This window comes from Macaca thibetana, chromosome 7 (genome assembly GCF_024542745.1).
Source record: "Macaca thibetana thibetana isolate TM-01 chromosome 7, ASM2454274v1, whole genome shotgun sequence".
Taxonomy (NCBI): Eukaryota; Metazoa; Chordata; class Mammalia; order Primates; family Cercopithecidae; genus Macaca; species Macaca thibetana.
Genome location: NC_065584.1, coordinates 116,559,451 through 116,582,690, shown reverse-complemented (window position 1 = coordinate 116,582,690; position 23,240 = coordinate 116,559,451). Strand labels below are relative to the sequence as shown.

General features: G+C 48.7%; 1 protein-coding gene and 1 long non-coding RNA gene across 10 annotated transcripts in view; both read left to right on the top strand.

The window, feature by feature from the left end:
* APBA2 (amyloid beta precursor protein binding family A member 2) overlaps positions 1–23,240 on the top strand; it is a 240,048-nt gene that overhangs the window by 187,478 nt on the left and 29,330 nt on the right. For all 6 annotated transcript variants that reach the window (XM_050800112.1, XM_050800114.1, XM_050800113.1 and 3 more), the window contains exons 5-6: positions 4,979–5,059; positions 6,130–6,166. In XM_050800112.1, coding sequence (XP_050656069.1) covers positions 4,979–5,059; positions 6,130–6,166 — 118 coding nt within the window. The remainder of the gene's footprint in view (positions 1–4,978; positions 5,060–6,129; positions 6,167–23,240) is intronic.
* LOC126960128 (uncharacterized) lies at positions 19,072–21,086 on the top strand. Of its 4 annotated transcripts, XR_007727730.1 has the most exons (4): positions 19,072–19,399; positions 19,496–19,879; positions 19,930–19,979; positions 20,263–21,086. It is a non-coding gene; the product is annotated as an uncharacterized LOC126960128 (long non-coding RNA). The 4 variants fall into 4 exon arrangements; XR_007727731.1 differs by lacking the exon at positions 19,930–19,979 and having other exon boundaries at positions 19,496–19,829; XR_007727728.1 differs by lacking the exon at positions 19,930–19,979.

Here is a 23,240-nt window from a genome sequence, read left to right as displayed (position 1 = left end):
AGCCATCCACTGCCTGCCCTTTACAGGGCTCTGTGAAGAGACAGTGAACGATGAAGTGGAGGACGTGTGCGGGTCGCCCCAGTGGTCAGTGATGGAGGAGAGATTTCAGCAGACCAAGCACGGGGAATAAAGCCAGGCCAGGGTGTGCTGTCAGCCTGTCTGCCCCCTAGAGCTGATGGACTCAGCAAATAACAGTATAGGGTGCCCAGTTACATTTGAATTCAGATGTGTATAGAATTTTGGTTTTTCGGGGTGGTACAACATTATGAATTTAATAACACTGAACTGGACACTCAAAAATGGTTAAGATAGTATATTTTATTGTATGTGTATTTTACCATAATAAGCAATTGAAAAAATAAGTTGTATTTCAGGTAGATAGTGAATTATTGTTTAGTATAAATATGTTCCATGAAATGTCTGGATACTGGGTTGTAGGAGGGACTGTCCCCTTCCTCCTCCCATTCACAGGCCTGCCTAGAGATGTTTAAGTACAGACTGACTGGCTGGTTTTCCCAATGTGTCTTGTGGTGATACTTTTAAGCCACAGATCTGCTTTGAAAAGATATGATCTCCCCCAGGGGAGTAACTATTATAAGAATAAATACTCTATCGAAGCTTCCATTCTCCTCAAGATAAACATCACAGGAGTGAGCTCAACTGTAAAGAGGAGTGGAAGGAAAAGAACAATACGGTAATGTTTTCTGAGCCACGCAGATGTCGGCACAGATCCAAGGGCTTCTGAAAGACGACGTCCGCGCCGCCGAGTGAGACCTTCTATCCGACCAGGGGGTCACGCTGTCACCGGTCCTGCTTGGAGCTCTGGTGCTGTAGCGGGTCTCGGCTGCCGCTCCTGAGCTGGGGGGAGGAAGAAGTCCCTGTTGAAATATCAGATGAGTAGGGATGATGGCCTCTTTTGAAAACAGGAATCATGAAGCGATTCCCAGAGAAGACTGTCATCTAATGGAGTCATTCATCCGCCCAGGACTTCTCTGTCACAGGGTCTTGTTTGGGGAGAATTTTCACAGGCCACTGGGGAATGGCTGTGGCTAGCCTGGCTTTCTGCTGATGCCCTCTGTCCCTGACCTCAGCGTCTCACATGCCTGTCATTCCAGAGAGTGCTTGGAAGCATTCTGCCTTTGTTGCAGATGGCCTGAGCGGAGTGGGTGTGCACTGGTTTCATGTCGTTTCATCCAAAGCAATGTGGTTATATTGCTGTATTTTCAGTTCCACCAAGCAGACAAAATCAGAATTGACACTTTTAAAAATCCAAGCTTTAGTTTCACCAACTGGAGCCAAGGTGTTTATTAGAAAGATTTATTGGCATTAGTGTATTTTTATTACAAGCATTTATCTCTGCCCTGAACAGTTGTCCCTGGGTCGCATGTGCTGTGAAGAGTCTGTCCCACACCACACGTTAATTTTCTGTCCTCAGAGCTCCGGGGACACATGCTGATTCTCATGCTGTGCCACCGCCTTCTCCGAGTGGATGGCTGATGTGGGTTTCAGGCTCCACTACAGTTACTCAGCGAGGGATGGGACCCCGTGTCCCCTGTTGGCTGTGGGGAGTTGAGGTGGCCCTGGCTGGCATCTTGTTTTGAGGGGTGACTGTCTGCTGTACTTTGGGGAGGGCATGACAGGATTTAAATAGCATCTTTATCTAGGATGTCTGGAGCCCCAAATCCATGTGGGCCTCCAACTGTGTGAATTTCAGATGCTGCCAGGCCCCCAACCCCGCCAGCCCCGAGATGGAAATTAGAGCACCAGATGGGCTGTCCCAAGGAGAAGCATCACAAGCCCACCCTCCTGCCTCTTTGGGAAGTCACCCTGGCTGTTTACTGTGAGATGTGGTTGTCATGGTGATGAGTGGACACCTGCTTGGGAGGGAGTTAGAGGAAACTCTGATGTGGGGGAAAGGGTCACCCGTAGAGACAAGCTTGTGTTGCCCGTGGACACCCCATACTATGGCCCCCGCACTGGGGAGTCCCGTGGGTAGGGCATGGGGGTGTGGGCATCAGTCTGCGTCCCCAGCCAAGCCTTGAGCCCTGTCTTGAAGTTGCACAAAGGTACAGTGGCTGGCCCAGCCCTAACCCATGGCAGATGCAGCCCCTGTTGTGTCCCCCAACCCCTGACTTATCTGGCTGCCTGATGAGAGTCTGTCGCCCTACGTCTGTGGCGCTCCCTCTGCCTGACAAATTAAATCCCACCCAGCTCGCAGAACGGATGTTGTTAACCTGATTTCATTTGCTGATTGGCTGGTTGATTTCTTTGGGGTTTTCTTGGAGATGAGCGTCACCTGTCCAGCAACTAGTAAGGCAGGGAAGGGCTTCAGGAAACCAAGTCCATGCAGAAGGGCACCGTGTTGGGTAAAATACCAACGTGTGCTATGTGCACCTTGAAATAGCAGAGTGTCCTCAGCAGAGCTCTCTGGGGGATGTCCCAAACAAGGTTTACTTTAGGAGAACGTGAGCGGCGTCTGAGGCGAGATTCTCTTGTTGCCTCCTTTGGGAGCTTTTGCCTGATGTTCCTTGGCCATAGGAGGAAGAGCGGTGCCGGGGATGGGTGAGGGGAAGTGGTACCTGGGCCAGTCTCAGCCCTGCAGAAAGCAGCACTGTCTGCTCAGCTTGCTTGGCGGTGGAGTCCCGGTGGATCACAGCCCTCTTGTGGGGGGGAAGGATGGGTTTTGCTCCTGGGATGCTAGGCTTCGAGAAGCAGGGCAGCATGCCTGTAGTCCCAGACAAGCCAGAGCCGGGCCTTCGGTCATGCCAGGAGAGCAGGGTGTGGTCTGGCTAGGCCTGTGAGCTCATGGGGCTTAGGGGTAGGGGCAGCAGGACCGGGGGAGGCAGGGACCAACCAGACTTCAGCGCTGCTGAGTCCCAGCGGCACCCCTGCACCCCCTCAGCTCTAGGAAGGGCAGCCCCATGTAGCTTTCTTGAGATGTAGCAGCAATGCTCTCCCTTCTCCCTCACCATCCTTAACGCCCAGCACCGGCGCCTGCTTCCCTGCATCCCCCACTCCCATTGCCTCGAAATCCAATGGTGTCTGTGATCCTGGAGGGGAGGCTTAGCCAGCAATCATTCCGGCTGCCTGGGGCACGGCGTGTCTGTCCCCATCAGTGCTGGGAGGGTGGGCCCAGGTGGTTTAATTTTTCTCAAGCCCCCAGAGAGGCAGAGTTCCACCAAAGAGCAAGACACTGATGGACTAGGACGGGGGACAGGGCTGGCAGCCACACCTCGTGGCGTCACCTGACTCCGAGAGAAGCCGGCTCAACACTTGAGGTCTCAGTTTTTTCACCTGTCAAGCAGTGGGGAGAATATTCATCACGTATGCAAAAGGTTTTAGTAAACCCTAAGGTGCTAGGTAAGTTAGGTAAATGTAACTGTGTTTTTTTTTTAATTTTATGTATGTATGTATGTATGTATTTACTGGGGGGGACTGAATCTCACTGTGTTGCCCAGGCTGGAGTGCAAGAGTGCACCATCTTGGCTCACTGCAACCCCTGTCTCTCGGGCTCAAGTGATTCTTCTGCCTCAGCCTCCTGAGTAGCTGGGATTACAGGCACCCACCACCACGCCGAGCTAATTTTGTATTTTTAATAGAGACAGGGTTTCACCATGATGGCCAGGCTGGTCTCGAACTCCTGACCTCAAGTGATCTGCCTGCCTTGGCCTCCCAAAGTACTGGGATTACAGGCGTGAGCCACTTCGCCCAGCTGGTAAATGTAACTTTTATCATCAGTGTCTTCCTTGCCATCATCATATTGTTATTTCTCGATAATTTATTTCCAGAAAGTTCTGGAACTGGACTTACCATGCAGGCGCTGGAACTTCCTTTGGGGTTTGGACAGGGATTTAAGGGCTATGGATCTGGCTTCTGTCTTCTGAATGATCTAAGGAACTAAATAGAGAAGATATACCTAACCTTAAATTTTATTAATTAAAGTAGAAGCAGTTGTAGTTTGGTGTCTTCTTTAAGAGAAGACTTATGACATGTACTTGGGGCATTTTATATTTTGTAGTAATAGATTGGCTACTTTGCATTTATTCTCATCCAAGTATTTAGGTTTTTTAAAAATATGACTTTTAACTTTTTGGGCACTGTTGGTGGGAATGTAAATGGCACTACTGCTGTGGAAAATAGTGCGGAAGGTCCTTAAAAACTGAAAAATAGAATTATCTTATGATCCAGTGATTTCACCTCCAGGTATGTATGTAAAAGAAGTGAAAGTGAAGACTCAAGAGATATTTGCACACCCACATTCATAGCAGCACCATTCACAATAGCCAAGAATTGGAAGCAATCCAAGTGTCCATCAATAGATGACTGGATAAACAAGAGGTGGCATGTATACACAGTAGAGTGTGATTCAGTCCTAAAAGGAAGGAAGTTCTGCCATGTGCTTCAATGTGGATGACCCTTGAGGACATTTCGCTGAGTGCAATAAGCCAGTTCCAAAAGGAACATACTGGCTGTATAATAACTCCACTTACATGAGGGGCATAGAGCTGCCCAATTCATGGAATCAGAGAGTAGAATGGTGGTTGGCAGGAGCTCGGGTTGGGGTTGGGGTTGGGGAGTATTGAGGAGTTTGTTTAATGGGTACAGTGTTTTAGTTTTGGGAAGAGGAAGACATTCTGAAGGTGGATGGTGACCATGGTTGTACACCAGTGTGAATGTACTTAGTGCCACTGAACTGTACACTTAAAAGTGGTCAAATGGTGAACTTTATGTTACGTGCATTTTACTGCAATCAAAAGATAAATTTAAAAATGATTTAAAATAACTTTTTTAGAAGTATGAAAATAGAATGTTAAGTTCATAGCAGTTTAAGTATAATTAAATAGATGACTGCACACACACCTATATACACACCGACATACACATACATTTTACAAAATTGTATCATATTGCATATCCAGGTTTTGCATCTTGCATTTCTCTAACATAAAATCACGATCTTTAACTTCCCCATTTCCAGGTTTGCAATGGTCTGGAGCAGCCAAGGAAGCAGCAGCGCTCTGATCTCAATGGACCTGTTGACAATAACAACATTCCAGAGGTAATTTTTTTCAAGGATGAGAGTTCTGGGCCAGAACGCTCATCTAATGGTGGAGTGACCCACTGAGTTGTGGTCTGCTCACTTAGTCCGTGATGTTCTCGTCCCACCTAGTGCCTGGGGGAGAGGGAGTCCAGGTCAAGCCAAGTTGGTGTCTCCATATGGGGAGAAGGTGACGGCACGCTGGCCTGGGAGGAGCGAGGAGAGGGCCTCCCTGCTGTTAGGACCATGCCATGGAGTGCTCATGTGTTGCAGATGGTGTATGTGTGGGGGTGGGGGATCACTGGTACTTCTTAATTTTATAAAAAGCCGTTCTATTCATTGTCTGATAACCATGTTCTAAACTAGGGTTTCTCAACAATGACACCATTGACATTGAGGCCTAGGTAATTCTTTGTTTTCGAGACTGTCCTGTGTATTTTAGGAGCTGAGCAGCATCCGTGGCCTCAACCCACTAGATCCTTGTACCTACCCCATCCCCACCCCTGATTTGTGGTAACCAAAAATATCTCCAGACATTGCCTAATGTCCCTTTGGGAACAAAAATCATCCCAGTTGAGAGCCACTGTTCTAAATCAACAACAGGTTTTAACAAACGATTTCCTATAAACTAACAGTCCTCTGATGGAAATTATTTCCCGTTTCTTGGTAACATAGTTTACATGAGATTGTTTAACTTTGTTGAAATAATGATGGCCAATGATGGAGTGGTGTCCAGTCTCCTTTATCTTGCTTTTAAAGACGTGCCCGGATGGCTCTCATGCCCACCGTTTGGAGCACCATTGTGTTGGATGGTCTCTAGACTCCCTTCTAGTCAAGATATGCTAGTCTGAGGGTCCCTAAGTTTTAGACGATGGGCTTTTGGGCCACTCCCCAACATCACGTTGCCTGCAGCAGACTGGTTTGCTGTATGGAGCATCAGCATACATAAGATATCATCTTGGGAACACCGTCACTCATGGCGGGGTTTGCTTTTCTCATTATGACACATATCACAGCCCTGCTTAGCCTTCACCTTGGGGGCTACCTACTTACAATTGATATGTGTTTTATTTTTCCATTTTTCCTAACAGACAAAGAAGGTGGCATCATTTCCAAGTTTTGTGGCTGGTAAGTGACTTTTAATTTTATCTCTCAAGGGGCAGTTGCATTTTACTTCAAAACAAATGATGCTTTTACTTTCGGCATTTGCCTGCAAAGCTTGTTTACAAAGGGTGCCTACCTACCAGCAAGGTGCTTGGCCATTGGCTGTTTGAACACTGTGTAGGCCCACTTAGTGGGGAGGGGAGGTCCAGCTGATCTGCCTGCTTTGATACAAGGAAAGGTAGACTGTCTCCTTTAATTACGCCCTTGGTAATTGCATCACAGACAACACTGATGACTGAATAGATTGAGATGTGTCTTTATAAGCAGTTGGTTATAGCTAACACTTCTGATGAGGGTGGCATTCAAATTCAGGCTTTTTTTTTTTTTAAGATCCTTTGTTTTTCTTTACCGTTCCACCCTTTTTGAGGGGGTTAATAGTGCATTTCAACATTCGATAAAGAATGAAACTGGTCAATATGTTCTGTGTCACTCTTGGGGATGGGGAGCACACCTGCCTGGCTTTGATGGAGCTGAGCATCCGGAGACCTTGTGGGGCTCCTGTAGGAGATCCCCTGGGTTTGTTTCTAGTGCTCCAACCTCAGAGGAAAGGGCTTTTTCAGTAGAATTTCTCTCTTTGCCAGGAGGATGTTTCCTGCCCCTGCTAATGCGTTATAATAAACAATGTGAATTTCATTAATTCTTTCAATAAGCTGGTAATTAATTCTTATAAATATTTATGGGAGCAAGGTAAATTAGTCTTCAGAAATAAATGACTTTCAGCCCTTCCCATACTGCTTTTCTTTTTTTAGCAAACAACTAAAGCCTGGGGAACTGAAGCCCCCAAATTTGCCTTTAGAGGACTAGTTTGAACCAGGATAAACCAGTTCCAGTTGGTTGAAACTGGATTAACTGGCTCAAATCAATTTCGACTGTTATAACTGGCTTAATGCTGCCCAGATTGGGTGAAAATCTGTTTTAAACCATCAGAATTAATATCACACAATTCAGATAGACTTGGTTCCATTTTGACCAATTCAGATAGGCTCAGATGGGTTTTGCCCAGCAGTTTACATGTGGTTTTAGGTACATTTTATCTGGTTCACACGGGCTCATACTGGTTTTCTTCAGGCCACAGCAGGTTATGATGATTCCTGGAAGAGACCACACTCCCCGCATTCCCGCTCGTAGGGTTTGATTGGGTTCCTGATGTGTAGGAGCTGGCCCCTGATGAGCAGGGAGAATGCAGTACATCACTGTGCCATTTTCCTTGGCGGGCGGAAGCCGGGGTGGGATTGCCAGTCACACTGCTCCGGTGAGGCAGGGTCTCATGGATCCAACAAGCTCACTTTTCGGTGTATCATGGTGTCATCTGGACAGAACTCTCACACTAGGAGGTGATTTAGACATTAAATTCCCCGGCCCTTGAACCAATCTCATATCTGCAGGGAGTGGGATTGTGAGGGATGCCTGGGGTACCTCTGACTCTAGCTCCTGGCATCCCAGAAGACTTGGTTCCCTGCACCACTCAGACTGTTCCAAAGCAAATCCAAACAAGGCCGGATGCCTTAAACCAATTCAGACGGGCTAAAACTGCTGTGACCAACTGGAACCAATGTGGAAAACCTGAATTTATAGTTTCTTCTGTAGGAGAGAAGCCCTTTGATTGTTATGAAAATATAGAAAAATTAAGCAAAAGAACATCCTTTACTATTACAGCATTTATATTCAGTGAGGCCTTTATGGGCCAAAAATCTTACTCAGCTACAGGGAGAGATCATCATAATGGTGATGCAGAACCCTAGAATATAATGAATTTGGGAAAAGCTTCTCCAAATTAAACACCTTTATCAGTTTGAATGCATTTGGGTACAAGTATCAAAATCCCCACCTAACATTAGCTTGCACAAATAGGAGGAGTGTGTCTTACATAAAGAAGTCCAGGGCTGGGTGTGGTGGCTCATGCCTGTAATCCCAGCACTTTGGGAGGCAGAGGTGGGTGGATCAAAAGGTCAAGAGTTCAAGACCGGCCTGACCAATATGGTGAAACCCCATCTCTACTAAAAATACAGAAATTAGCCAGGCATGGTGATGTGTGCCTGTAGTCCCAGCTACTTGGGAGGCTGAGGCAGGAGAATCACTTGAACCCGGGAGGTGGAGGTTGCAGTGGGCCAAGATCGTGCCACTGCACTCCAGCCTGGGAGACAGAGCAAGACTGTCTCAAAAAAAAAAAAAAAAAAAAAAAAGGTCCAGAGGCAAGAGGCCGCCGGTTCAATGGCTCAGTGACGTAAGGATCGGCACTGCTGCGTCTCTTGACCTCCTCTTCAGGCTTGTCACCTCATCGTCACACAGTGTGTGAGCAGCCCCAGCCATTGCTGCTGCTTCTAGGCAGGAAGACGAAAGGAGAAGGGCTGAAGTCCACACCAGCTGGACGTCCTCCCCTTGACATTAGGGAAGCAAAGGTTTTCTGTGGGTTAAGAGGTGATAACTTCTCTGCATGAGAATCAGACCGTCTGTTCCCTTTCGTAGTGTGCCTGGGTAACCTGAAAGGCAGCGTGTCAGCTATGTCTCCAGGCAACATTGCTTATGGTGAGGTGACTCTTTTTGATAAACTGTATCTAGATGGAAAAATTCTAATGCTTGGGGGACGGGGCATCCAGGGCTTTGAGCTTCCCACAGTGGTAACTTTTGTGACTGGGGATGTCTCTAGAGGGTGACCCTGGAAGCTATGCCCCACCCATGGAGTGATTGTGAGAGATACTGGCTGCTGGGAGCATAAGACTCTTAGACCAGATGGGCTCCACGTGCCCTTCTTGGCGGGAGTTTTGTACCTTTGCAGCTGACCCATCCAGGGGCCCATGAGACTAGCTGTGTGGGTGCAGCGCGGACTCCCACCGGAGAGTCCAGGAGGCAAACTGACATCTGCCTTATTACCCTGAAGTAGACAGCCTTGTGTCTAGCTGAGCCCTAGGACACTGCGTGCCTCTGAATAGCTCGTTGAACCTTACTTAACAGACCCAGACGCCTCTTCAGCACACTGCTTATTTCTTTGTGGCCAGAGCTGTGTCACATGACCAGCCTCTCAGATGTTAATGTGGGCCAGACAATCGAATCCTGGGCCTTTCATGAAGGCAGGGCAGGTCTGGAATCGGCCCTGGGTGCCTGCCACCACCCCCATCCCGCTGCGGGCCCTTCCAGCCTCCTGGCGCATCCGATGCTGAGGCTGAGCGTGTGAGTTCCTGGGAAGCCTCTCTGTGTAAGGGAGGAACAGCTCCTCCGCCCCATTTGTGTCTGAGAAATTGCCCTGGAGGGAAATGTTCCTGGAGGATTCATGAGTATTTGGTCTCAGCTTATGCCTTATTTCGTATCAGATAATTATTGATAATGAGAAATAAAATAATAGTAACAAAATGATACCATCTGAACCCTCGTTGGAGCTTGGCGTCCCACTGCCTGTGCTGTGTGGCATCTCTCTATTTCATGTCGCCTGGTCAACCACCACATGAGCAGTAAGTACTTTCCCCCATCCTATAGGTTAGAAAACTGATGCACAGTGAGGCTGCAGTCACTTGTGTGCGGTCCCGTGGCTGTGTGGGGGACAAAGCCTGGACTTGGACCCAAGTCTTGGTGCTTGACACATAAACTCTTAGCCGAGGTGATTCCTCCCTACCCGCTATGCCTTCGTATACCAGGGATTGGTAAGACCTATCAGGTACTTGCTTTGAGCCAGGCCCAGATCTAAGTGTTTTAAGTATATCAACTCAACAATCCCTGTATCCACAGCTCAGGGAGAGTGAATCCTGGGCCGAAGGTCACCAGGTAGCAAGTGGCAGAGCCAGGATTCAAACCAGTCTGGAATCTGAGCTCATCACCTTCACACTGCGCTTCCTGGCGACCCTCAGCACAGAGTGGGTGAGAAGACCTACCATGCAAGTGCCAGAGAGTTCAGTGGAGGGGGGAACGTTCCAGATGCCAGAGCTGCTGGCCCCTGTCAGTCTCAGGATCACAGCCTTCTCTCAGCAGAGGCATCGTGAGGAAGGGCCTGCCACGATCACTGTCTGTGGAAAGCGCTCGGGGTCTAGCGACTCTCTCAGACTGGGCAGGTTAGCACTGCAGAGAAAACCTTGTGAAAGTACGGATTGCGCAGGGGATGCACTGCCTCTCCCGTGGGGAGGAATCTGAAAGCCACCCTCAGGATGCCCCCTCCTGCAGGATGTAGTGGCTGGTAGCAGCTCTAGCCCAAGCTGCTCAGAGGGTCACTGCCTCTGGATGAGTATATGTGAACAACCAGCTTTTCTGTAAAGGTAAACATTTGCTCATTAAAACCAAAAGGCTGGTGCTAGTCCCAAGCAATGGGGCCTAACAGTGGCAGCTTCAGTACAAAATAACAAAGACTGGTAAATCTTACTTTGCTTTTTGTACTTTGTTCTCCTAATCTAACAACCAAAGCTCAAAGAGGAGGTTTTGAAACCCACCACCCCACCAGCATCTTGAGACTCATGCCAAAATGCTGCCAGGCCTCAGAGTCCTGGGGTCCTTTACAGCCTGTCTGTAGCTCATCAACTTCTCCAGCTCCATGCGGCTCATGTGGAAGGCATAGAAATTACATTCCCGAGACCTGGAGCTGAGCTCACCTATCACCCCTTCCTTCTCTCAGGGGTCCTCACAGTGGTAAAGCCGCTTTGCTGGTTTCATACAGTGGGCAGATGGGATCTGCGACTTAGTTTGCTCTTAAAAGGCAATTGGGGCTGGGCGCAGTGGCTCACGCCTGTAATCCCAGCACTTTGGGAGGCCGAGGCGGGCGGATCACGAAGTCAGGAGATCGAGATCGTCCCGGCTAACACGGTGAAACCCCGTCTCTACTAAAAATACAAAAAATTAGCCGGGCGTGGTGGCAGGCGCCTGTAGTCCCAGCTGCTTGGGAGGCTGAGGCAGGAGAATGGCGTGAACCCGGGAGGAGGAGCTTGAGAGCCGAGATTGCACCCTTGCACTCCAGCCTGGGTGACAGAGCAAGACTCCATCTCAAAAAAAAAAAAGGCAATTGGGGTGAACCTGTTTAGATAAGACTTTTAAAGTGAAGACATCTCCCACCTCCTCCTCTTTGGCGTATTTGGGTGGGGGATGGACAGGAGGAGGGTCACCCTGTGGGACCAGAAGGGAGGTGGTGCATTCCAGAGAGGGGTTATGACAACCCAGATGACCTTCCTTGTTTTACAAGCAAGATCATGTTTCTCCAGTACTACATGCAGTCAGCAGGAACAGGGATTAGTCATGTTTTAAAATACGAACTCCTGTTCACTAGTAGAAGTAGTTAAAGATTTCTCAGAATAGTGCTTGTGTCAGACCAAGAGCTGCAAGAGTTAATAATGAGAAATCCCCACGGTACCTCTTGTTCTGCCTGTACATCCCAGATCCCTAGTGCTTCTGTATAGTGGAAGCCACTTAAATTTCTTGTGAATTTCTTAGACCCTTATCAGCTTATCCATAGGCCGTTTTCCTTAAATAGACATTGCACTGGCCACATGGATCTGTACTTAGCTTTTTCATTTCTTGCTATATCTTGGAAACAGCAATAGGTCCATCTGATTATTTAAGTGGCAGCACAGGATTGGTTTAGTGGATGTGGGGTGGGCTATTAACCAGCCCCCTTGGACCGATTGTTAGGAGATTTCCAGTCAGTGCAGCAATGAACAGCCTTGTGGCTATGCCTTTGTGTTTGGGTGTGGGTTCTTTTATAGAGGCAGTTCCTGGCTATGGCAGGGGTACAGGCCAGGAGCATACCAACTCTGATAGACCCGGGCAGAATGCCTTCCCAAGGGGGTCAGTGTACCCTGCTTTCGGTTATGTATGAGAGTTGGTGTATGAGGTTCCCACACTGTCACCAACGCTGCATGACCAGCTGTTTGATATAAGCTCCAGGCCGATGCGTGCAAAGAGGTGTCTTGTTAATTTCACGTGTCTTTCATAATAAGTGAAGCCAAACACTATTTCATATGTTCATAAGTGGTTTTTCTTTTCAATGCACTGCCAATTTGTTTCCTGTGCTCATTCCTCTGTTAGATTTTCACCCCCAGCTTTATTGGTATATAATTGACAAGTAAGTTTTGTATGTTTGAGTCATACAATGTAATATATTGATATAAGTTACGTGGTGAAATGATTACCACAGTCAAGTGCATTAACATAGCCATCACTTCACATAGCTACCTTTTCGTGTGTGTGGTGAGAACACTTCAGATCGATTGTCTTAACAGATTACTAGTATACAATACAGGATTATTAACTACAGACATTGTGCTACACACTGGATCCCCAGAATTTACTCATCTCATAACTGAAAGTTTGTACCATTTGACCAATATCTCCCCATTTCCCCCACCCCTCAGCCCCTGGCAATTGAGAATTTGGGTGTTTCTTATTATTCTTGATTTGTGTTATTCTTTACATATAAAGGAAATGAATCCTTTGGTTTGTATTGTAAAAGTTTACCCCAGCTTACCATTCTTTTCTTCTTTTTTTGGTATGCTTTTTACTTTGCTAAACATGTCACTTAGTCAAATATATCAGTCTTTTTCCTTTGAGCCTACTGAGTTTTTGGGGTTAGTGTGACCATCACACTCCTAAGATTATTTTTAAACATAAAGTTGTCGGCCGGGCGCAGTGGCTCATGCCTGTAATCCCAGCACTTTGGGAGGTGGGCAGGCCACCTGAGGTCAGGAGTTCAAGACCAGCTTGGGCAACATGGCGAAACTCCGTCTCTACTAACAGTACAAAAAATAAGCTGGGCGCAGCAGCGCGTGCCTGTAATCCCAGCTACTTGAGAGGCTGAATCAGGAAAATTGCTTGAATCTGGGAGGCAGAGGTTGCAATGAGCTGAGATTGTCCCACTGTGCTCCAGCCTGGGCAATAGAGTGAGACACCATCTCAAAAAATAAACAAACAAATAAATAAAAAGCTGTCTTCCAGAACTTTGATATTATTTTAAATTATTTAAATAATTGATTTATCTGGAATTTATCTTGGTGTATGGATACAGGAAAAGTTACATTTTAGGCATTTTGTCCCAATAGCTAGCCAGTTATGCCAGAGCTATCCAAGGAATCTTTCCCTTGCAGGTTTGAAATGCTGCCTTTACCATACCCAAATCATCACGTGGGTCTCGGTCTGTTTCTGGATGTGTTACAGGGATGGTCCATTCAGGTTCCAGACCCAGGCTGCTTTATTTACTGGGGATTTATGGTGCATTTTATTACCTGGTAGGGCTACTTTCAGACCTTGCCATCATCATTCCATTTCAGATTTTTTTCCTGGATATTTTTGCACTTTTATTTTTCCACAGGAGCATTAAAACCAGCTTGTCTAGTTATTCACTGCAAACTCTTTTGTTTGTTTTGTTTTGTTTTGTTTTGAGACAGAGTCTCACTGTGTCGCCCAGGCTGGAGTGCAATGGTGCGATCTTGGCTCACTGCAACCTTCGCCTTCTGGGTTCAAGCGATTCTCCTGTCTCAGCCTCCTGAGTAGCTGGGATTACAGGGGTGCGCCACCACGCCTGACTAATTTTTGTATTTTTAGTAGAGACAGGGTTTCACCATGTTGGTCAGGCTGGTCTCGAACTCCTGACTTCAGGTGATCTGCCCACGGGATTACAGGCGTGAGCCACCGCACCCGGCCCACTATAAACTCTTACTGGTATTTTTATTAGGCATGCTTAAAGTCTGTCCATTTAGGGGAAAAAATGTCAGCTTTACAACATAGTCTTTCTAGGCAGCAAAGGATTTATCTTTCCATTTATTCAAGCTCATTTATTTTCATCAATAAAGTTTTTCATAAAAATTCAACACATATCTTGTCTGCTCCTTGTCGTTTTATCTGTTTTATTGTTTTTCTAAATGCCGACTTTCATTTCATTATTTTTCAACATGTTGCTGTTTGTAGGTACAAAGAAAGCTATCGATTTTTATGCATTAAATTTGAAACCATTGCCTTAGTGAATTCTCTTATTTTTTAAAACTAGATTTTTAGTTGTTTTCTTGAGCTTTTCCTGGCATGCAATCATACCATCTGCAAACAAGAATGATTTTTGCCGCTTCCTTTCTTGTTTTCTATTACTTCTTATTGCCTAATCAGATTGGGTAGAACAGCAGTAACAATTTTACATAATAGTAGGATATGGCTTCCTAAAAACAACACCTTTTTGAAAGATCTGTACTTTTAATTTTCTCATAAAAATTTCAAGCATATGAAAAAATAGCTTCAGTATTTACCCATTCATGGCTAGGTATTTAATCTATACCCTGACTCTTTCCCAGATTATTCTAAAGCAAATCTCAGATCTTACATCATAGCCTCTTTAAATATTTCATATTGTGTCTCTAAAATATAGGAATTCTGTTTTAAAAGATAATTTCAATGCCGTTATCACAACTAAAATAAAGTTAATATTTGTTTATACCGTTAAATATTCGTTTGTGTTTGCATTTTCCCAGTTTAAAGGCGCTGTTTGAATGGGGATCCAAACAAAATCTATTGATTGAGATTGGTCAATGCATTTCATAATTCTCTTACGTCTGTTATAGGTGGTCCATCCATCTCTTTTTTCTGTCTTACAAATTTTTGTTGGTGTTATTGTGGAAGAATCTGTCATTTATCCTGTAGCGTTTCTTGCAGTGTGGATTTTGCTGATTGCATCTTCATGGTGCTGTTTAATGTGTTCCTCTTTTCTCTGTGTCCTGTAAAATAGTGGTTGTTTTTAGACATAGAGGCTTGATCAGATTCAGTTTGGTTGTTTGGGCAAAATCTTTCATACATATTACTGTGTCGTTCTGTTGGGAGGCACATGATATCTGGTCATTTCTTTTTTGGTGATATTAGCAACCATTGATGATCATTGTCTAGATCTAGTAATTGATTAGAAGTTGCCAAATGGTAGTGTTCTAATTTCATCATTTCTTCTTCATTAGTTAGCTGGAATTCTATGTAGAGAAACTTTCCCTCAAGTATTTGGTTACCCTGAATATGGTTCTTATAAGAAAAGCAGATTAAATGTTTGATTTCTTCTCTTTACTGAAAAATTTAAAAATTAATGAGCTGTCCAGGCGCAGTGGGTCACGCCTGTAATCCCAGCACTTTGGGAGGCCGAGATGAGCAGATCACGAGGTCAGGGGTTCGAGACCATCCTGGCTAACATGGTGAAACCCTGTCTCTACTAAAAATAAAAAATTAGCCAGGCGTGGTGGCGGCCACCTGTCATCCCAGCTGCTTGGGAGGCTGAGACAGGAGAATGGCGTGAACCTGGGAGGCAGAGCTTGCAGTGAGCTGAAATCGTGCCACTGCACTCCAGCCTGGGTGACAGAGCAAGACTCCATCTCAAAAAAAAAAAAAAAAAAATTAATGAGTTTCCCCAACAGCTTTTAGAAGACAACCGGTGAGGTTGTGTATGATGTTGTTAGCACAGTTGGTGTGTTTTCTGTGTTGTTACCATGCTTATTGGTGCTCAAGTTTTCTATGGCCAATAGGAGCTTCTTTAGGTTGTTTTCTGAGTCCTATCAATGTAAACCCAGTAGTCTTTGATTGTTTCCTTCCTTTCTCGTGTATTCCAGAATCATCTTAAATATTTCTTGCCCCAGGTCTGGCCAGTTGGTTCTTTCTCCGAGGAGCCCTGTGGAATAACATTTAGAGACTGTAATCTGGGTAGTACGGTTGCTCATTGCTGTAGATTTGGTGAGAGTGTATATGTCTGTGTGGAAGGCAGCCTCCTAAATGGCCCCCAGGGGCCCCCGCCTCCTGGTGTTCATGGCCGTGAGTCCTGCCCTCCCCTCGTGTGGGGGATGGACCTATTGACAGCTTGTATTGAATAGAATCTGGCAGAAGTGATGGGATATGGCTTCCCAGATCAGGTTACAAAGAGATGTGGCTTCTCTCTCAACTTGCCCTTTCTTGTTCTCTCTTACTTGTTCCCTCTGAAGGAACCAAGCTGGCCTGGTGTGGTTGGCAGTTACCCCATCCAGAGGCCCACGTGGCACAGGACTGATGTCTCTGGCCAATGGCCTGGTAAGAGAACTTGGAAGTGGGTGACCCCTCTTCAGGTGTTCAGATGGCTGCAGCACCACTCAGTACCTCGCTGCCTGTGACACATGAGAGGTCCTGAGCCACAGTCACCCAGCTAAGCCACACCCAGATTCCCGATCCACAGAAACTCTCAGAGAATCCATGGTTGTTGTTTTAAGCCACTAAATTCCCGAGTTATTTGTTATGCAGCCAACAATAACTAATACACAGCATATTTTTTTAAGATAAAATAACGTCATGATTCCTAATGATACTTTGTCAGGTTTATAGGTTCTAACATTTGTAGTTTCTTTTTCCTGTGCCCCAAATTCCTGTTCTCAAGGACACCGGCATAATTTTGCATTGGTTTTATTCCGTTAACCTTACAACAGTCTCAGAATAACAATACCAACACTGCCAAGGACACATGATTGTAGATACAGATTACAATTTATTTGCATTTACTTTTGTCTTTAGAATACATCCCACAAGGGATGTACAGTCAGATGACTGTGTTTTAAAATATTTTGGAATAGATCACAACTGGATACACTTTTAGATTCATTTATTTCATTTTTCTCTTATTTGGAATTTGCTTTTTCCATTTAATTTTGTTTTGTAATTATATAAAATACTTACATGGTATGAAATTCAAATAAACAACATAGGGTGTATGCAGAGAGGTCAGTTTCTTCCCCTATTTGTCCCCCCACCTCCCAGTTTCTTCCTTTGTGTAGGTGACCATTTTGAGCATTTTACCTATTTTTATTGTAAGCATATCTTCCCCTTTCTTAGGTAAATGGTAGTGGAGTAGAGCCCTGCATGTCCATCTTGCTTTCTTCACTTCACACTAAACCCTGGCGGTGATGCCACAGCTCTGTGCTGTTCACAGCATGGAGAGGATATTCTGTAGGACTCTACTGTGCAGATAGATGTCTCCTATTCAGGAGCATTTGGGCGGTTTCCAGGGTTTTGCTATTACAGATAGTGCTGCTGCAGTGAAGCGCCTATGCATATGCTTTTTCCTGTTTTTGCCATTAAAAACAAATTATTTATTATGCTTTTTCTGGGAAGTCATCCTCCCAGCTGCAAGGGTTAGGATCTGTCTTGGGCAACTCTGCATCGTCTTGAGCTTGGCTTTGACCTTCCTTCCCTGACTCTCTGTTGTGGCTTCTCTTCCTCCTATCAGCCAGTGACTTACTCTTGTTCACTGGGAGTCTCAAGTTCAACACCGTGGAACCCCCAAATCTCTTTTATCAGTGACAAAGCCTGTGCCGCAGGCCCAGGTGTGGCCTCTCCCTGGTGAATGTCCATAGGTGTGGTTTTCAAATGGTGTCTTCTCTTTCATATCAGCCTTATAGGGTCACCTTCTGTGGGGGCTTCTTGAAGCACAGGCCCTGGCAGTAGCGGAGAGTCGGGTCTGGAGGCCACACCTTAGCTCGGCGGCAGCAGGTCTCACTTGAGATGCCAGTTACACGACTGTGATGCTCACCCACTCCTGCCTCCTCTCCCCAGTCCAGACCCAGGGGGCACTCCAGGGGCAGGCTCTCCTGCTGATCTGGTGGCTCGCCTCTCCCAGTCCTGTCCTGCCCCATTACAGCTGCAGCCCCTCCTGCCAGGTGAGGCCAGGTCCCATCTGCACTTTGGAACCGCACACGATCCGATGTCGTTTGTCTCCTGTCCCTATCACTCGCCCCTCCACTGGCTTTTGACCACATCTGCCCCACCCTGCATCTGTCCACACCCCCCACGCTACCTGCCCCTTTTCCTTCACAACAGGAATCTGGGAGTGGCCGCCTCGTTGCCTGCACCTCCCCTGCACCTCTCAGCCCCTCTCTGGCTCCGGCCCCGCCTTTTCTGAAACAGCTCTTTGAGGTCACAGCTGACTTCCTTGACACTGTGCCCAATACACGAGGTCTCCTTGTAGTTGACCTCCTGCTAGCATGGGCGCAGGCGGGCAGGTCTCCCTTTCTAAGCCCCTTCTTTTCCTGGTATTTAGCAGAGCAGAGTCCTGGGGCTGCATCCTGCCCCCTTGCCCATGACCTTCCCTTGCAGACTCATCCGTGCCTGCAGCTTCACTTGGCACCTGCAGATGGTTCATTCCCAAACCTGTTTTCTAACCAGGACTCCTGAGTCCAGCCACCTACTGAGCATCCAGGCTCCTGCCAGTAAACTTGCCTGGAGTCCCCAACCCAAGCTCAGTCCTCTCCCAGGCACCCCTTCTCAGTGAGGGGCAGGTCTCTCTATCGAGCTGTGCAACCATTGTCTAGCCTCCTCATCCTCTTTCAGACTCCAGTCCAACTTCCCGTCCTGTTGACGGACCCCTAAATCCCCATCTGTTGCTGTTTCTCCATCTCCATCATCACCCTGGTCCACACCATCATTGCCACTCACGTGCCGGGATGGCGACAGTAGCCCCTCAGCTGCTCTCCCTTCTTCCTCTCTGCTGCCTGCCCCTCTGCCAGAGTTCATTTCTAAAGGAGTAGTTGGGCCACTTCCCTGATGGATACCCTGGAGTGACAGTCCTTATGGCCTGTCACCCGTGGCTCCAGGGTCCTCACATCTGGCCAGCGCTTCCCCCTACCCTGGACTTGTCTCAGCTGCTGGCCCACCCCCTGGGCTTCCAGTCCAGATATCCTATAGCTCTTCTAAGGTGCCATTGTCTCTGCACCCTAGGGCCTTTCACCTGCTCCCGCCTCAGCCTGGAAAGCTTTCTCCTCCTTTTGCCTGTGGCTTGTTGATTCCTTCTCCTCCTCCAGACCTCAGCTTAAATGGCAGCCACCCCCAAATTCCTCACCAGAGCAGGCTCCCCCATCCCTTCCTTCCCAGGGCCATAGCCTTCCTTCCCAGCATTCGCCACGGCCCATCCTGATGCATTTGTTCTGTGGCTGTGGGACTGCTGTCAGCCTCACTGTGTAGCCTGTGAGCTCCATGTTTCTGTCTTGACACCGGTCTTCACACAGTGGGTTCAGAAATGCTGAGCCCCTGAACTCATGACAATCAAGTTGGGCGCAGCCATGACCCACTTAGATGGTCCTTATTTGTAAAATGGGGACCCTGAGATCGGTTCATGGGGTGGTTGAGGACCGGCTGGAACTGTACCATTGTTGCACAGAGGTCCTGGGGTGGTTGAGGACTGGGTGGAACTGTACCATTGTTGCACAGAGGTTGGTGGTTGAGGACTGGGTGGAACTGTACCATTGTTGCACAGAGGTCCTGTGGTGGTTGAGGACTGGGTGGAACTGTACCATTGTCGCACAGAGGTCGGTGGTTGAGGACCGGGTGGAACTGTACCATTCTCGCACAGAGGTCGGTGGTTGAGGACCGGGTGGAACTGTACCATTGTTGCACAGAGGTTGGTGGTTGAGGACTGGGTGGAACTGTACCATTGTTGCACAGAGGTCTTGGGGTGGTTGAGGACTGGGTGGAACTGTACTATTGTTGCACAGAGGTTGGTGGTTAAGGACTGGGTGGAACTGTACCATTGTTGCACAGAGGTTGGTGGTTGAGGACCGGGTGGAACTGTACCATTGTTGCACAGAGGTCACGGGGTGATTAGGGACTGGGTGGAACTGTACCATTGTTGCACAGAGGTCCTGGGGTGGTTGAGGACTGGGTGGAACTGTACCATTGTTGCACAGAGGTCCTGGGGTGGTTGAGGACTGGGTGGAACTGTACCATTGTTGCACAGAGGTCTTGGGGTGGTTGAGGAATGGGTGGAACTGTACCGTTGTTTCACAGAGGTCTTGGGGTGGTTGAGGACCGGGTGGAACTGTACCATTGTTGCACAGAGGTCGGTGGTTGAGGACTGGGTGGAACTGTACCATTGTTGCACAGAAGTCGGTGGTTGAGGAGTGGGTGGAGCTGTACCATTGTTGCACAGAGGTTGGTGGTTGAGGACTGGGTGGAACTGTACCATTGTTGCACAGAGGTCCTGGGGTGGTTGAGGACTGGGTGGAACTGTACCATTGTTGTACAGAGTCGGTGGTTGAGGACTGGGTGGAACTGTACCATTGTTGCACAGAGTTCCTGGGGTGGTAGAGGACTGGGTGGAACTGTACCATTGTTGCACAGAGATCACGGGGTGGTTGAGGACCGGGTAGAACTGTACCATTGTTGCACAGAGGTCTTGGGGTGGTTGAGGACTGGGTGGAACTGTACCATTGTTGCACAGAGGTCTGGTGTGTTGGACGTGAGGGCTGCACTCCAAGACTCCCTGCCTTTGCAGAGAGCAGCGAGCCTTGTGGAGGCACCCCCACACTCCCACGTACACCTGTGATCCAGCTCCACTCAGCCATCCCCTCCCAGACCCCCAGGAGATGCGGGGACAAGTGTTGGAGCTAATGAGACCCCCTGGGGCCACACTGGTGCCTTAGAAGCCTCTGTCCACCACCCATGTTCAGGGTAATTTTCTCCAAAGGTGGCAGGAGTGGAGACCCTCAGGCTTGAAGCTGTGGAACTCCCGTCCCCTTCCCTGTCCAGAGGGTCTAGGGTTTTCCTTAGCGGTGTTTCAAACAGAGGCTTCTTCTGGCAGGGGAGAACCTGGAGCACCTTATTCTTCTCCAGACTGTGCAGATACACTGTGCATACGCCTATGTGAGTGAGATATACAGTGTGAAAAGGAGAAATCACTCTCTGGGGAGACAAGATCCTTAAACCTGTATCTTTATTTTCTTGTCATTTTGTCTCCCTCTGGTGGTCTCAGCTTAGGGTCAGTGCAAGACTTGAGCAAAATCACAGCAATTTCTACCCAAACATGTGGGGCTAGCTGCTTTCATTTTCTAGTGAAGCTGTTGGATTTGGGTTCTGCATTTCCTGCGGATGTCGAGAGCCGTGCCTGTGAATGTGATATACGCCCTGCACTGTGCCGCCCCCATTGGACTCTTCTCTGGGTCTGGGTTCTCCTCCCATGATGCACGTGAGTGGGAGGCAGGAGGCTCGGGCCACCGGGGGCTCGACTGTTTCCCACTGAACAGAAGAGCGAGGCAGGCGTGGAAGGCCCCCACGCAGAGGTGGGTGGTGGCTGGAGCTGCAGCAAGGCCCTTGAGTGCTTCACTGGCCTCGTCCTGGAAGCAGGCATCCTGGGTGCCAGCGGTGACCCCCTGCCTGGGATGGGGTACCCTTCACCCTCAGGAGCCTGTGCCCAGATGGGCCCCAGAGCTGGTGATGCTCACTTCAGGGGGAGACGAGGCCAGTATTCCCTAAATCTACTCGAGGACATGGGTCGACATGGAAATGTGAACCTTGGAAGGGTCTGGTGCGCTGACCAGGGCCACCCTGGGGGCTGGCGAGGGAGAAGCCGGGGGCAGTGCCTGGGAAGGTAGGAGTCAGATTCCAAAGGGAAGGCTGGCCTCCCAGCCTCCCCAGGGCCTGGGGCCAACAGGGTGCCAGGCAGCCCCCACCACAGAGGACATAAGGACACTTGCCCAAGGCCCTGGTCACCTGCTGGGGCTGTGAGGCTGGGGTACCTGGGGCGCCTGGAAGAACCAGCACTTTCCTGCAGAACAAAGTGATGCCATCTTGTGGTCAGTGAGAGCCACTGCATTGGGCGCCGCTGGGAGGCTGGGGCTTCACTGGGGGGTGCCTGTTGAGCCGTGCTCACTGGGGATGGCAAGGTGGTGTGAGGTAGTAGAAACGGGCCTACCACAGGCGTCAGGAGCCTTCCCAGCCCCACAGCCGGATGCCATAAAAGGGAGCACAGGGGATGTCTGGCGAGCCTGTGGCAGCCAAGGCTGTCATACATGCTGTCCAAGCCCCCCAGCCAGGCAGACGTGCATCCTTCACTCTGAAGAAGCCTCAGGGTAGGGTGGGGGTGCTGCATTGGGATAGCTGGATCCTGTTCTCTCTGTGGGGCTGCCTTTGATTCCCCTGGTGACAGACCCCAGTGAACCCTCTGAGGGACAGGTGGGCAGGGGTTCCTCCCCTAGTGCCACCCCTGAATCCCGCAGTCCCCCACATTGGTGCCTGCAACCCTGCCCAGCTGGAAGGTTTATCGGCTCCAGAGCAAGGGGTGACTGGAGGATATTTAAAAGCCGTGGGAGGACGCCATTGACAGGACTCAGGTGCACAGGGGAGGGATAGAGCGGTCCTGTGAGGAGACACAGCTGGGAACACAGGTGATCCTCTGACCCCAGGGGCACGCAGACCCACTACTGCCCAGGAAAGCAGGGCCAAGTGGGCTGAGCACCGAGGCAAAGCTCCCCACCTGGTCTGTCTGAGCAGGCGAGGGAGGGGCAGCCAGGAGTTTGAGGCAGTGGAGGAGTCTGGAATAGCTCTTGCACGGAAGAAGAGGCTGAGCTTCCCAGAGAGACAGATGAGAGTTGTGAGGGTGTCTGGGGGCATTTGGGGTCAGGAATTTGCAATACATTTACCACAGCACTCATTTGCCCTCTTGGGCAGCTTTTTCCAGCCTCAGGTCCAGAGAAAACAGGTTGGAGATTTGCTGAACTCCTGGGGGCAGATACACAGGACTGGGGGCAGATACACAGGACTGGGGGCAGATACACAGGACTGGGGTCAGGGAGCTGCGGATACTGGGCAGATGTTGTTGAGGTGGTGGATGGCGGCACCCAAACTGGGCCAGTCGATGATTTTAACAACGGAATGGGTTAGAGGTGAGACCAGGGATCAGCTGGCTGAGGGAGGGAAGAGGTTAGGAGGCTGCTGGCAGCGAGGGCTGGGGAAGCGCAGGATGGCTGGGTCCATAATGCTGGAGGGACTCAGGGTGGGGCCAGCTGGAGCAGGAGGGGAGCCAGGAAGCCAGGGCCAAAATCCCTGACGAAAAGGGCTCTGGCCAGGAGGTGGGCAGTCAGGAGGGATAAGGCAGGTGACGTGGCCAAAATGGGTCTGAGAGGACAACCCAGCCATGGTCTAGGATAGCTCAGAGGTCGGCTGACTGCAGCCCCAGTGGCAAATCCTCCTGTCCCCCTGATTTTGCATATAAAATTCTCTTGGCACACAGCCACACCTCCTCTGTTATATATTGTCTCCGGCTGCCTTTGCACCTCAGGTACAATGGTGAATGGTTGCCACGGAGACCACAAAGCCTAAAACA